General features: G+C 46.5%; 1 protein-coding gene across 14 annotated transcripts in view; it reads right to left on the bottom strand.

The window, feature by feature from the left end:
• Positions 1-13,769, bottom strand: part of SYNJ1 (synaptojanin 1) — a 48,124-nt gene extending 34,355 nt beyond the window's left edge. For 12 of the 14 annotated variants that reach the window (XM_030945592.1, XM_030945676.1, XM_030946010.1 and 9 more), the window contains exons 1-6: positions 13,711-13,769; positions 12,364-12,508; positions 5,488-5,574; positions 4,839-5,106; positions 1,734-1,959; positions 454-537 (exon numbers count right to left, since the gene is read on the bottom strand). In XM_030945592.1, the coding sequence (XP_030801452.1) occupies positions 454-537; positions 1,734-1,959; positions 4,839-5,106; positions 5,488-5,574; positions 12,364-12,487 (789 nt within the window). In that variant the 5' untranslated portion in view covers positions 12,488-12,508; positions 13,711-13,769. Of the gene's footprint in view, positions 1-453; positions 538-1,733; positions 1,960-4,838; positions 5,107-5,487; positions 5,575-12,363; positions 13,675-13,710 lie in introns of those variants that run through there. The other 2 variants (XM_030945406.1, XM_030946435.1) reach the window with 2 other exon arrangements.
• Positions 13,770-14,186: the final 417 nt, after the last annotated feature.

A 14,186-nucleotide genomic window follows, 5' to 3' on the forward strand; every position in this document is an offset into this window, starting at 1 on the left:
CTATGTCTACAGAACCCCGAGTCCCTGAAGGGACAAACATTTTTTAACCTTTCCTGTGAAAAATGTGTCACAGCAGTAGGAGCTGAATCAGTCCCTCTTTCAAGAAAATTGGGACGAAATTCTATGACAGTAACTCTTGATCCTTATTGACTTCTTGAGAAGACTTCTCCTCAAGAACAATTCAGAAGAAAACAGCCTCTTTGGATGCCCTTGGATAACACATTTAAAAGAGGAAAAAGAGCTTCAAAGAAGAGACATGGAAAAAAGAATGGACAAAAGCAACTTTTGGACTTGAGAGAAGCAGGCTTGGTGAGACACAATAGCACCAACCTGCTCCAAAGGATCACCTCATCCTCACAGGTAGCTGTGAAGCAAAGCACAAAGGCAAGCAGATGATGTCTAAAAGGACATGAATAAGAATTATCTGTATCATTCAACCTATCTCCTGCTTACCTGCAGTCCTGGCTGTTCCCAAAATAATGGAACAGATCCTCGAATCTGTATGAAAGATGACACAGAGTCATCCAAATATATCACCTGGTAAGGAAAGTAAAGCATACTATTAATAATTATCACAGTGTAAGATTTTAGAATTAAACATGGAGCAAATAAAATATATTTATGTATTACATATTCCACACTACAAACTAAAATATTGTTTCCAAGACTCTGAGCAATTCCCACAAAAAAGTTCCCTCACTCTCATGCTCCCCTGCAGAATCACAATTCACAACGTCTAAGGAAACACAGCTTTTATCATTTGGGCTTGAGTAAGTTCTGCATTAGGAGTAAGAGGTCTGAAACAACTTGATGAGACCTTCCTGCAGGAACAGTTAAAATGAACACCAATGCATAGAGAATCACTGTGCAGCCCACTCAGAACCCTTGCGCAGATTTTCTGCATCAGAAACCAACAGATCACGGTCCATGAAGTACCCAGGAAAGGAAAACTGCAGTGGAATAACACAGCACAGCCATTCAGCAACGCTGGCACACCAGGAAATTCAGGCAGAGAAAGTAACAAGAGTGTTCTGATCCAACTCCTGACACTGGAGGTGCACAGGCAGAGCCCTTCCTGCATGAAATCCTCCTTCAGTCACTGGGTTCTGGAAGGAGTCTGAGGCAGCCAAAAAAACCCAGGAGCACGAACACAGGAACAACCCCTGCAGGAACAGCCCCTCGGGAACAGGCTACCAAGGAAAGCCAGCAAAGGAGGACTCAGCAGGGTCTCACATCTCTGTGTGATGAAGGCAGAGCCATGACAATCCAAGGCAGCAGAATGACAGTGGCTCTACAAGCTGCATTCCAGAGGAGCTGTGCTAAGGGGAACACTGTCATCTTTCCTGAGCCACAGGGTACCAGTGTTTTGGTATTTGCCCAAAATCCCTTCTGCCCGTTTCTCTTACTTCGGATTAGCTCCGGCCAGAAGTGGCACACGCAGCTCCAGGGGCTCAGGGGAAGCACAGCCACCCACAGGAGTTCAGCACCTTCTTAAGCTGCTGCAACTCAGACCCAGGCATGCCCTGAGCATAAGCCACACTAAAAACCAAGATCATCAAATTGCATAACCTACTTAGCTTCCTCATTTAGCATCAAAGAAACTGTTCCAGTATATGCTGGTGCCAGACTTGACTGGGGATTTGTTGATTTGGAGCAAAAATCTCATCATTGACACGACTTGGGGCTTACACTGCCTTGTGAGCCCAGCTGTTGGGCACTGGAGCACGACATACCTGCTCTGTTTCCACGAAATTGGCCACGTGCCCGTCATCGTTGGTGCCACGGACATTGAAGCGGGTGCCAGCCCGCTCGCAGCTCAGCCGGGAGATCAGACAGGCCTTGGCCTGCTTGTGAGCTGCGTAGATGGTCCTGATCTCCACCCCTCCACACATGAGCCGCAGCAGCCACTCCTCACAGCTCACCCCGTAGTGCTGCAGGTGCAAGTGCAGGGACTGGTTCCTGCAGGGACAAAACAGCACCACACAGCCAGAGGCAATTACAGCTCAGCAAAGACTCCCAAGCCAGCTACTGACTCCTTGCATTGCACACCCACTAACACAAATGGGACCAGGAAAACAGCCATGCTACAGTTCTGTGATATAACTCTCATCTACATCTTCCTGAAATTGCAAATAGCACAGTAAGAAGATGGGGTGAAGCTATCAATTCCCATGGCTTTAAAATAATAACCCTTATAGCCCTTGCTTGTCACCCACCAAAAAAAAAAACAAAAAACCAACACTCCAAGTTGTTTATACTTCTCTGCTCAGCCTTGTTTTGAGAAGCCAGAGATTACAGACTCTAGGAAAGCATGACAGGATTGCAATGACAGGGTTACTTGTTTTGTAGTGCGTAAAGCCCCATTCAATCTCACACCATCACAAAATAAAGCTAGAATAGAAGATACATTGAATACTCTCATTATATGCCACCTAACCCTAACCTGGTCACCAGAGAGGCTTCCAGGAACACATTCCCAGCCAGCTGGCTTTTACATAGCTTTAAACACCAATTTCAGGGCTGAGTGCTGGTACTTTATATACTGCATATATGATTCTCTAACAACAGTTACTGCTCACATGAAAGGAAGATCCACAGTTTGAATGTACCCGTGCACTTAGCAGCACTAATCAACGCTGTATTAAGTAACTAAGACTAAAGTTCGGGTTTTGTGAATTTTTTTGTTTGCCCTCCTCTAGTGGGGCTTGGCTTTTGATCTTCTTTGAAAACATTCCCTTGTATAAAAAGGGAGCAAAGTTTTCTGCACAGCAAAGAAAAGCCAACTTCAGGAAGGTGTCTGGTTGTGTCTCTGCCCAGAAAACTCTACTGGAATTGCAAACAGCATGTTCATTCTAACAGTGGAAGCTCTTTCATTTTAGCCTTTTCATCTAAACCTAAGCATACAGGTGCATTACAATAGGATACTGAAAGGAAACAATATTCCTGCCCTGAGCACTCTGAGCCCAGATGTTGGGCACAGGAAAACCCCCAGGAAGCTCACTGAAGTGCATGTGCAGAATAGTTCCTGTTCCTGACTTTCAGTGCATATGCAGAACAGTTCCTGTTCCTGACGTTCAGTGCATGTGCGGAATAGTTCCTGTTCCTGACTTTCAGTGCATGTGCGGAACAGTTCCTGTTCCTGACTTTCAGTGCATATGCAGCACACTTCCTGTTCCTGACTTTCAGTGCATGCGCGGAATAGTTCCTGTTCCTGACTTTCAGTGCATGTGCGGAATAGTTCCTGTTCCTGACATTCAGTGCATGCGCGGAATAGTTCCTGTTCCTGACATTCAGTGCATGTGCGGAATAGTTCCTGTTCCTGACTTTCAGTGCATGCGCGGAATAGTTCCTGTTCCTGACATTCAGTGCATGCGCGGAATAGTTCCTGTTCCTGATTTTCAGCGCATGTGCAGAACAGTTCCTGTTCCTGACGTTCAGTGCATGTGCGGAATAGTTCCTGTTCCTGATGTTCAGTGAATGTGCGGAATAATTCCTGTTCCTGACTTTCAGTGCATGTGCGGAATAGTTCCTGTTCCTGACTTTCAGTGCATGTGCAGAACAGTTCCTGCTCCTGACGTTCAGTGCATGTGCGGAATAGTTCCTGTTCTTGGCTTTCAGTGGTTACATTCCTAGACCTTGGAATCTGGACATTGCACCCACCTCCTGGCAGGACTGGTCCTTGCTAAAATAAACCCCAGAACCGTGTAACTGCCAGAGTTTTACAGCAGGGGTCAGAATCAGCCCAGCTTACTCAGACAGGGTCACCAGGCATCATTTCCCAAGCCCTGAGGCAGTGACTGATCAATGGAGAGCCAAGTCCTTTTCCAGATGCATGGACAAACAGCAGGGTTTCTACAAGCCCTGTCAACCTCCATCAAGGAAATAATGTTTCTGAACACCCGAGCTTAATTCCTACCTTAACAATTTTTTCTTGTATTTCACTCTGATCACATTCCTCTACCTGACCGAAATAGCAGCTGAGACCAGAGAAGCATTGGCTCATAGGCTGGAGCTGGCTGGGTGCATTTTGGCCAGAAGAGGGGAATGGATGTAGCTTTTCACCTGTTCCAGTGGTGTAAAGCCAAATCTTCAGCACCCTATGAAGACCCCTGGACACACAGAGCGTTCTTAACAAAGGCTGAGGAGAACAGAATTTCTGACATGACAGGGTGCATTACTGTCATTATTTAAGCTGCTGATCAACAGAAAGAGCAGTATTGCTCTCCCCAAAAATTCTCGGTGTGAAAACCGTATTCTATTAAAAAAATATCCAGTAAAATGATGGTGAGTGCAGCAGCCAAGCAAGGGGCACTTTGTAGTAGAGGCTACCTGCTGTCTCAACAAAACCTGCAATATCACCATTTTTTAAGTAACAAAACTTCTGAAGTGCTTTCATATGTTGGAAACCCCCTTGGAATCTATCTATCAACACCACACCATTTTAGAATCCAGAACATTCTAAAAAACAGTAGCTTTTTTTCCTTTGAAGTTTCATAACCCCACCCATTTAAAAAACTGACACAACTGATGAAGAATTAGGAGGCACCAAAACTGAAGCACAACATTACAGGAGATGTTCACGTAAAAATACAATGTAAGCAGTGAAAAATCTGTGCCTTCCAATTAAGAAACTTCCAAGTGGTCACAGAAACAGCCTATCATTAGTAATATACTTCTGCCCTCAGAGTTTGAGTAATGCTATTCCACCTCAGATTTGTGGGAGAAAGGCGCACACGTAAGAGCTGGGAAGGACAAGGATAAAAACTCGCCAGGCATTATTTTGCAGAGGAATTAACTGTGTAATTAATTCATTGCTGCTGAAGCACTTGTGCACTCACCAGAAGAACCTGTTGTCAGTGGTGTGCTCCTGCATGCTGCGGTGGGCGCTGAGGCTCAGGTCCAAGCTGGCACCCGTGGCAGACCAGGCGAAATAGAAGCTGCCCGAGTTGAGCACCTTGCGCACCTCGGAGACGCGATCCTCGTCCGTGGGGTCAGCGCGCAGCGACACGAACTCCGTGCAGGTCACCCGGAACACCTCCGAGTCCTGGATCTTCCCCACGGACATGCACCCTGTCACCAGCACCAGGTAGTGCAGCAGCGTGTCCCCTGCGGAACAGGGAAGGGCACGGGGAGAGAACGGCTCTCAGCAGATGTGATCCATCCCTGTGCTAAAGGCTCACGAGCCCAGCCCAGTGTGCCTGAGAAACGTCCAGAGACAGCCGATGCCTGAGAAACGTCCAGAGACAGCCGATGCCAAGGAGAGACCACTCTGCAAAGAGCAGGCATTGCAAAAACAGAAACTATTTTTGTCCACTCCCTCATTTCTGGGAGCACTCCAAATTCGTAAGTTAGTCTGCAAAGAAAAACAATCAAACCAAACAAATAGAAAAAAACAAGCCCTGCTCCTGTTGCAAAGATCCACTCTTACAGGAGCAGCACACCGTTCTGCCCCAAATGAAAAACACAAATTTTACACATTTGACTCACCGAGGTTTAATCTTAACACGCCCAAGAGCCCGTATGCATCCATGACTTTGGAGTAGGTATTCTTGATTGTGTCTTTTTCTGCAGAGGCTGTGGAGAAGAAATGAAAGATCTGCTGATGTAAAAGCCTCAACACTATGGCAGCAAGAATGAGCCACTCCAAACTGAAAACTCCAAACTGAGGGATCACAAAGCAGCTGCTTACATGATGCTTCTGGAAAGAAACCAAAATGTATGAGCATATGGCACTTGAGAATGGAAAATGAGGGCTTGACTCTGACAAAGCATGATCCTGCCATGTTTTTCAGCAATAAAAAAGCAAAACTCCAAGTGATATTAAAGGAGAACACTGGCATTTTTAACATCATCTCGTGTTATAAAAAGCATGTACAGCACAGACAAGTGAGATGACTGAGAATGCTCTCCTGTAATTAAAATTAGTGCTTAATGTCGCTTTTTTCATGGAAAAAAAATTACCCTTTTTAAATTACCCTTTTTCTCCAGGAATAAAGCCATCGGGTGGCAGTGTTATCTCTGAACAAGACTCCCACAAGTCCATTTTAACTATCTTAGATATATTCCAAGCAGATCAGAACTCTTGCAGGTCCACAAAAACTGGTATTTAAAAGCCATGTCTTAGATGAATGAGGAAGACACAATTTTCACAGGCAGTTTTGAAACACAAACACAAAACAGCCCTGTCATACTCTAGAAGAAATTCGAGTGTATCTGCCATTGCTCCCCTGGGAGTTCAGTGAATATTTCAGCTCTTTCAGCAGCACTGTAACAGCCAGAGCACAGGATCCCACCCAGCCTGAGCCTCTGCTCACCACCAACACTGCACCAGGAGGGAACACCAACAATTCCAGCCTGGCCACTGCATCTGCAGGGATCAGGATTCCATGGTTACCAACAATCAGCACCGTTCTGCTTTGCCACTAAACACCTCGGGACATGACATGAAGAGGAGTAAATCAAAATGCCCATCTGCCCTGGCACTCTGCTGTGCTCTCTCTCATTTGATGCATCATTTAGAATAAAATCTCTATTTTACTTAGAATAAAAACCCCTCTATTTTACCTGAAACTGCTCTTCCTCACAAACATCTCCTAAGATCAGTATAGCCCTGCACAGGCACAACGCTTCTGTTCAAATATCCACCAGTTCTTGTATTAAAGTGGATCAGACAATTTAAAATAGATTAAACAATTCTTTAACCACAGCCTGAAATCCAACCCCATCCAATGTTTTATTCAGTAGACTTTTAAAAAGTTTCTTTACCTTATTGCATTAATATTCCTGTAATAGATGTAATAAAAACAGTTTTATAGCAGCATGAGGATGTATTTCTAAGGTCCTCACTCAGGGTGAGTGCTAAGAACCTGCAGCTAATCTAAAAACATTTTGTCAGCATCACCAAACTGTGTTTTTCTTAATCAGAAAACCACTGGGCTGGAAAGAACTCCTAAACTTCAGACCCTGGTTCCCTCTATCTGTTTCTGAGAAAGGGCTTAATGATACCAATACTCTCCTACACTCAGTTTTCCATAACCAGAACGCTGCTGTGTTCTCCCTCCACATTTGAAATGCTTATGGAAAGATCAGGTTTCCTTTCAAACTTCTTGCAGGATTTTTCCTAAAGGTGCCTGCTGGGATTTAGTGACATGTCAGAACAATGCCTTTTCTGTCCCACATGGATTTATTCTCTTTTTCCAGTGCAGAGAATGCTGGATAGCCTTGTTAAGCCTTAATAAGTAAATTCAGTAACATGGGCTTTGCAAATCCGGACCAACAAAGGCCAGTAGAGCAGCAAAGGGTTGCAAAACCGACCAACTAACCAAATAAAAACAGAGCAACTTACTGTGGCTAGTCAATTACTATTTGCTTAAAGTGCCCAAGAACCAACCAAAAGCATTTCATGCCATGTTCTTCATTTACATTGGCCCCAATTCTGTGTGAACTCAAAGCTTTTCCACAGTGACCACCTGAGTGTTTCTCTCTCACACTGCCTGCACTTTCCCCACCTCAGTTTGTTTTTTAGGGCCAAAGTTCCCATAGCAAAATGTCCAATATGGCATCATTTCCTCCATCCTGCCCTAGTCCATGCCCACCAGGCTTCTGCTCTCCAGGCAGCGCCCAGTGAGGAACTTGCTGTGGTCAGGAGTGTTACAACATCAAGGAAAAGCACTGCAGCTTCTGCAAACCAAGATGGAATCAGGAAGACACAGCTTCACCATCCTCCTTGCCTTTCTCCTCCCAAGGGACTCTTACCCATCTCCTGAACAGGCCAAATCTGCTCTCTAAGAGCCCAAGGCACCAGTCCTACTGACCCCATCTTCAGCCCTCCAAAACCAAAGATTTTGTCCTTTCATGATCACTGCAAAGCAATATCGAGAAACTGAAACCAAACTAACAAAAAACTCCACAAAATCACAGCACTTGCAAAGTGATTTTCAAATCAATTTGTAATGTACCTCTGGAGAAAGCCCCATCTGCAGTGTCAAGAGAAAAACAACAAAATTGCAAGTCACTATTTATCAAGGATTAACAGCCAAGAGCATTTTAAAATGCCATCTGTAGAAAGCACACCTTCTCAACCACAGACTCTCACGAGAAAGGTGAACAATTCAATGACTTTGAAGGGAATACAGCAGCCCTCCCAGTTTTACAGAAATGGAACCCCAAAGGTGAACAATTCAATGACTTTGAAGGGAATACAGCAGCCCTCCCAGTTTTACAGAAATGGAACCCCACCAACAATCCTGGTTTTGGGATAATCTGGTTCAACACGTATTCTGCTTCATTCCAGATCCAGAGATCAGTCTCCCAGTTCTAACACCTGAAAGGCTCAGATCACACTCAAAGTCACATGCAGGCTTTCTCTGGCTGGGCTCTGCTCTTGGTGGGCTCACAGGGGCCATGAGACAGCACATTTCTAGTTAGCGCCTACAGTTCCCAGGTAGAACGTGGGACTCTGAGCTGGGAACAAAACCACAATCCTGGCATTGCGTGCATTTCCTTCAGACCCAAGACATGTCACTTACATTAGATGAGACAAAGTCCACACAACTGTCATTTTAAAGGGTTTAGAATCTAAAAAATATGGGAGAAAAAAGTGAGAAATTTAGGAACACAATTTGGCTTTGATCTTGTAAGACCAAGGTTTTCAAGGGTTTTGTCAAATTAGGACAGTTAGATTTCTGGTATTTAAATTAAAGCTAACACCCAAATATTCCACAGAGGTGACATTAAAATCAGAACAGAGCCACCACTTTCATCATCTATTAAATTAACCAACCAAAGAACTATTTCATTATTTTTGATACCTCTTTTTTAGACACTTGTTTTTGGCTCAGCTCAGGATGCTGGGGATGAGAAAACCCTGCCAGATTGCTTTTCAAGGGCTGCTGAGACCACCTTGGCTGAGCTGCGTGGAAGGATTGCCTTACTAAGGAGCGGTCTGAGTCTCACTGCTACCCGTGGCAGTGAGCAGCTACCAGGGTGCACACAGGTTACTACAGCTCCCACTGCAGCTCCAGGGTTACTACAGCTCTCACAGGTTACTGCAGCTGCCACTACAGCTCCAGGGAGCCCAGGTGTGCTCCTCCTGCTCCCACCTGCCCTCTCCCCAGCTCTGGTGTGACACTGAGCCCAGGTGTGCTCCTCCTGCTCCCACCTGCCCTCTCCCCAGCTCTGCTGTGACACTGAGGCCCAGGGATGCCGTGACGCTCACGGCTCCGTGTTTATCAGACAGAATGTTCTCCATGGCAGGAGCACAGACAGCTCAGCACTCATGTGGGATGAGTCACCAGCAGGAGAGGGAGAGAGCACACTCCTGCCCAGCCAGGGAAACCTTGCCAGCTAAGACATCAATTTCAAAGGATAAATACACTGCCCATTTCAGAAAAATACATCTATGACACCTTCCCACTAAATTCCAAACACACCAGCAGTGAGGCTGCTGACATTTAAACCCAGGTGCTCTCACCAGGCTTTGAGGAGGATCCCCACAACTCCAATAACCCAAAACCAGGACCGTGCCAAGGAAAGCAAAGTATAGCTCAGGTGTTTCAGTCACAGCAACATCAGTTAATCCACACTGAACACCTCCAGTGCCAACCAAAGAGGTGCTAAATGCACAAAGGAAAGCAAAGCATGGCTCAGGTGTTCCAGTCACAACAACATCAGTTAATCCACACAGAGCACCTCCAGGAGAAGCATGGCCTGGGCTGCTCCCACATTCAGACTGAGGGTTACACAACCACCACCTCTGAACCATCCCTTCCACCCTCTTGCCTGCTTCCCTCTGACCTGGCTGAGTGGCACAGCACATGGCACACACTCTGAACATCACCCAGCACCTGAGCCGTGCAGCATTTCCTACCCAGGCTGAACTGGACCCTCTGAATCATCCTGCAGAGCCTCACCGAGGGCATGGGGAGGAAGGTTAAAGCAGTCATCCTTCCCTCAGCACAATGTGGGACTCTTCCTTTAAGGACATGCTTCCTTTAAGACGATGTCTAAAGGATCAGTAAGCCCCCATTCCGTTCTCATAGCCCATTTCAAAGCTTCCATTCCATCCTCATAGCCCATTTCAAAGCCAAATTTCTGTACGTGGATATTCCCGGAGGTGCAGCTCTCCAAGGCTCTCAGAACTGAGCCACATAAATCAGTTTTAATGCTGAAGTACATTTCACTAGGCTGTGTATGGATTATCCACTCTACACACAGGTAAGAGCTGTGATCAGGAATGAGGCTAAACATGTTACTTCATCTCCAGTATTTACTAAAATATTTGGGAAAATGTCTAACAGTTTTGAGATCAGTATTGTCTATTTTTGTAGTCTAAAATGTGGTAGCACCATCATCAAAACCCAGAAGTTTTTGACAGTTTAAAGTGATGCTGTTCTGGATTTAAATTGATATATGCTTCATCTGACCATTTTTCTATCTACTCACACATAATTCACAAACATGGGAGATCCTGCCCAAGGGACAGCAGTATTGCATTACCTGGGTCTATTATTTGTACAAATACCTGGAATTTGCTACAGCTACAGACTGCAGTCTTCTGGCTGGATTTTGTGACATGACCAGCAAGACAGAGAAGTAACACTTCACAAATCTTCCCGAGGAGTAATAATTGTACTCCTTTAAATATGCATTAAAAAGAACAGATACCAGATGGGAACAGCAAGCAGAAAAAGAGAAGAAAGAAACCCGAGTTAGGGGACTCCCGGGCCTTTTCTACTGTCAGTTTAAGACTGTGATCTTCCAACCATGAAGAAAGTATCAGCACTTAAAGAATTTAGGGAATTATGTGGAAATAAAACAGAGGGAATTAAAGAAAAATGCCACTGTAAATATTCAGCGGAAATCTATGCCCCTGTAGCAGACAGAAAAGGAGTAAGCAGTTTCCTGGTTAAGCTCACTGCAAACAACACTCAGTAACTACTTCCAGCTGGGCATGAACATTTGTGTGACCTAACCCACCCCTCAGAATGCCAAGGACACTGCTCTGCAGATGAATCATGAGCTGTCACTGAGCACAGAACACAAGGGGAGAGAGGCTTCCAAACTCCTTCGGGGCTGCCTTCCTCTGCTAGGGAACAACGAGGTTGGGAAGTGGGCAAGAACTTTGAAATGGGATTTAATTCTTAGGAAAGGCCATTCATCCCCTGCAGTGTATCCTGGCACAAGAAGCGAACTTAGTGCCCTTTTCCAGCATCACCTTCAGGAATAAATCATTTCTTATCTGTTAGCCCTTAAGCAGCTCAAGCATGTTCCATAACTACCAAACACAGGATAAAACAACCTGTTTGTTCCACAAATCTTCAAAACACTGCATGGCTTGCACTAAGCCTGTTTGCTGCCTCTGTGACTGGACACTTATCCCCAGTCCACAGCACAGTGCCTTGTGGATACTGCTACCAAAGTCAAGGAGATTACTTAAATACATGGTAAGAAGAAACTGCACCAGGAAAAGAAAAAGCAGACATTTAAAAATAGGAGAAAAGCACCTACTGCTCTCCTGGACCATCACACAGCCGCAGCAACCACATCAGTCACTGCCTGGCCTCTAACAGGTGCTGGCTAAGGAGAAAACTGCTGCCATGGAATGAAAGCTTTCTACAGCAGAGCCAAACCCGAGCTCAGGAAAGCTGTACAACCACGTGCTTTGACTGCCTAAAGAACATAAACATGTTTTATCATTTTACATATTTTAAAAGTCTATGGATAGGCCTTAAGGTCTCTTCTGCACTTATCATTTTAGTGTTCTCCAACAAAAAAAAAGGGAAGGGGCAAAAATTTAGGGAACTATCTCATGCATTTTTCACTTAAGACATGTAAAAAAAACCTTGCAGTGCAAGGCATCTTGCTCCAAAATATTACTCATTTTATTACAAGACAAAACAATACTGAGTCTTGAGGGAGGTTAAAAATACAAGGACAGAATAAAGCTAAAACCCAAAAAGCTATCAAAATCACACAAAATGAGATAAAACCAAATTACGATATAACATCGAAGAATACAGAATTTATTGCTATGAAACACAACATCAGAATTAGCTGGTCACTGAGTTATCACATGATCAAAATAGGGTTGTTCAGAATCCAAGAAACAAGGCGATGTTGGAGGCAATTAGAAGAAAATTTAGTGGACATGAAAATACAGATGTATAAAGAAATGAAATAAAATGTGGAACATTCTCTCTCAACAGATGAAGACAAGAACATGGCTCTTTTCTCATTTCAACCAGAAGCCTCTCCACGAGCAAACAGAAAAGCAGAAGAGTTGCTTCTCTCCATCCCCCAAATGAAACGGCTCACACGGTGCCAGGTGTGCCAGCCCTCTAACACAAACCCAGATGGACTCACAGAGGACAGCCACGGCTCCGGACTCGAACATGAGGCACTCCTCTCTGCTCCTGGTCTCCACCATCACGCTGAAGGGAGGCGGATCCAGCTTGTGATAGACTCGGAATCCTTTGCTGAAAGCCATCGTGCCTCAACACAGGCAGCCCTGGCCAACACAGGATGGTGTTAGCGAACCCTCCCTGTGCCCCCGGACATCCTGCAAAGCTGCTTTGACCCACAGCCTTCCCCAGGGATTTAACGTGCTCAGCAAAAACTAACAACAAACCCCCTGCTCCCTCATTCTACCTCACGAGACTTAGCTTATCTGGGTCCAAAAAAACCACAGGAATCACCTAAAGATGGCATAAGAGCGTTTCAAAACGAGAACTACCCAGAGAAACACCTTTCAAAATCTGGATTTATTTAAAAGCTTGTTTAAGACAACTAGAATTTTACAGCATCCCACACTGGTTTGTGTTGGAAGGGACCTTGAAGTTCATCCAGTTCCCTCCCAGTTGGAAAGGACCCTAAAGTTCCATCCCTGCCATCCGCAGGGACACATTCCAGTATCCCAGGTTAATCCAAGCCCTGTCCAACCTGGCCTTGGATAATTGCGGGGATTGAGCAGCCACAGCTGCTCTGAGCTCCCTGTCCCAGGACCTCAACACCTTCTCAGGGAACACACCTAAATCTAATCCTACTCTATTTTAGCTTAAATTTCTTTCCCAAAACTCGATAAACAGCATTTCTTCTAAGGGAAATAAAAAAAAAAAAAGGTTTTCCAGCTACCAGCAATATGGAAGAGTAGCAACCACCTTAATGGTAAACTCGTGCCAAAAGCAGAGGGAGAGCCTTCAATTTTTAGATCTATTTTACCAATTCTGCCCTTGTACAAAAGGACAGGAATTTTAAACACTGAAGGCGTCAAGACATTTTAAAGGACTGTACAAAAACGTCAACATATTTTTGGCTTTTTCCCCCCCTTCCTTAACGAAAGCAGCGTATGGTTTGGGTTCAAACCCTGCCCTGCGGCGGCCGAACCATCGCAGTGCCGGTCTGGTGACGCTGCCCGCCAGGAACACGCGAGTGCGGCCCTAAAAAACCCCCACAGAACTCTCTGACTGCAGCAAACCATAAACAAACGCGAGGGCAGCCCGGTCTCCGTGCTGAGGCTCGGCGAAACGCACAGAGCGAGGATCTCTCATGGCGGAGCGGGGCCTCCCTTGCCGGCAGCTCCGTGCCCTCGGAGCAGCGCGCACCGCCCGCCCCGGCCTCTCCCCGACCCCGCTGGGCCACCGCAGGGACAGCTGGGCCCATCCCGCCGGAGCCCCCGAGCCCCGGGCCGGCCCGCGGCGCCGCCACGCTCACCGTGCCCCCGCCCGGCCGCCCCGCCCGGTGCCGCGGGCCGGCGGGATCCGCTTCCTCCCGGCCCGCGTCCTTCCTGCCTTCCCTCCTTCCTTCCGCACTGCGCCGCCCGCCCCGGAGGGGAGGTGCCGGGGGCGGGCGCTGGGCCGAGGCGGGACGGAGCTGCGGGTTAAACGAACCGAGCACAGCCCGGCCCGAGCCCCGCTGCGGGAGTACCGCGAGGAGCAAAACCCGAGGAACGGGCTCGGGAACAGCCGTGCGGACGGAGCCGCCTCCGAGTCACCGCGCCGGACATTCTTCGGAGGACGGTGAGTAGCAGACTTGCTGGGCTGTGGCCGCTGTGCAGCTAAAATTGTGCGGTGATGTTCGGTGTTCCGGATTGTAGCGGAGCAAGGGAGCGCAGCCCGGTGACTGCGGGATATTCCGAGCGGGCGAGGCGGCCTTCCTTTGCGCCGCACGTGGATTCTCATCCCTGGACA

Source organism: Camarhynchus parvulus, chromosome 1, assembly GCF_901933205.1.
Source record: "Camarhynchus parvulus chromosome 1, STF_HiC, whole genome shotgun sequence".
NCBI lineage: Eukaryota > Metazoa > Chordata > Aves > Passeriformes > Thraupidae > Camarhynchus > Camarhynchus parvulus.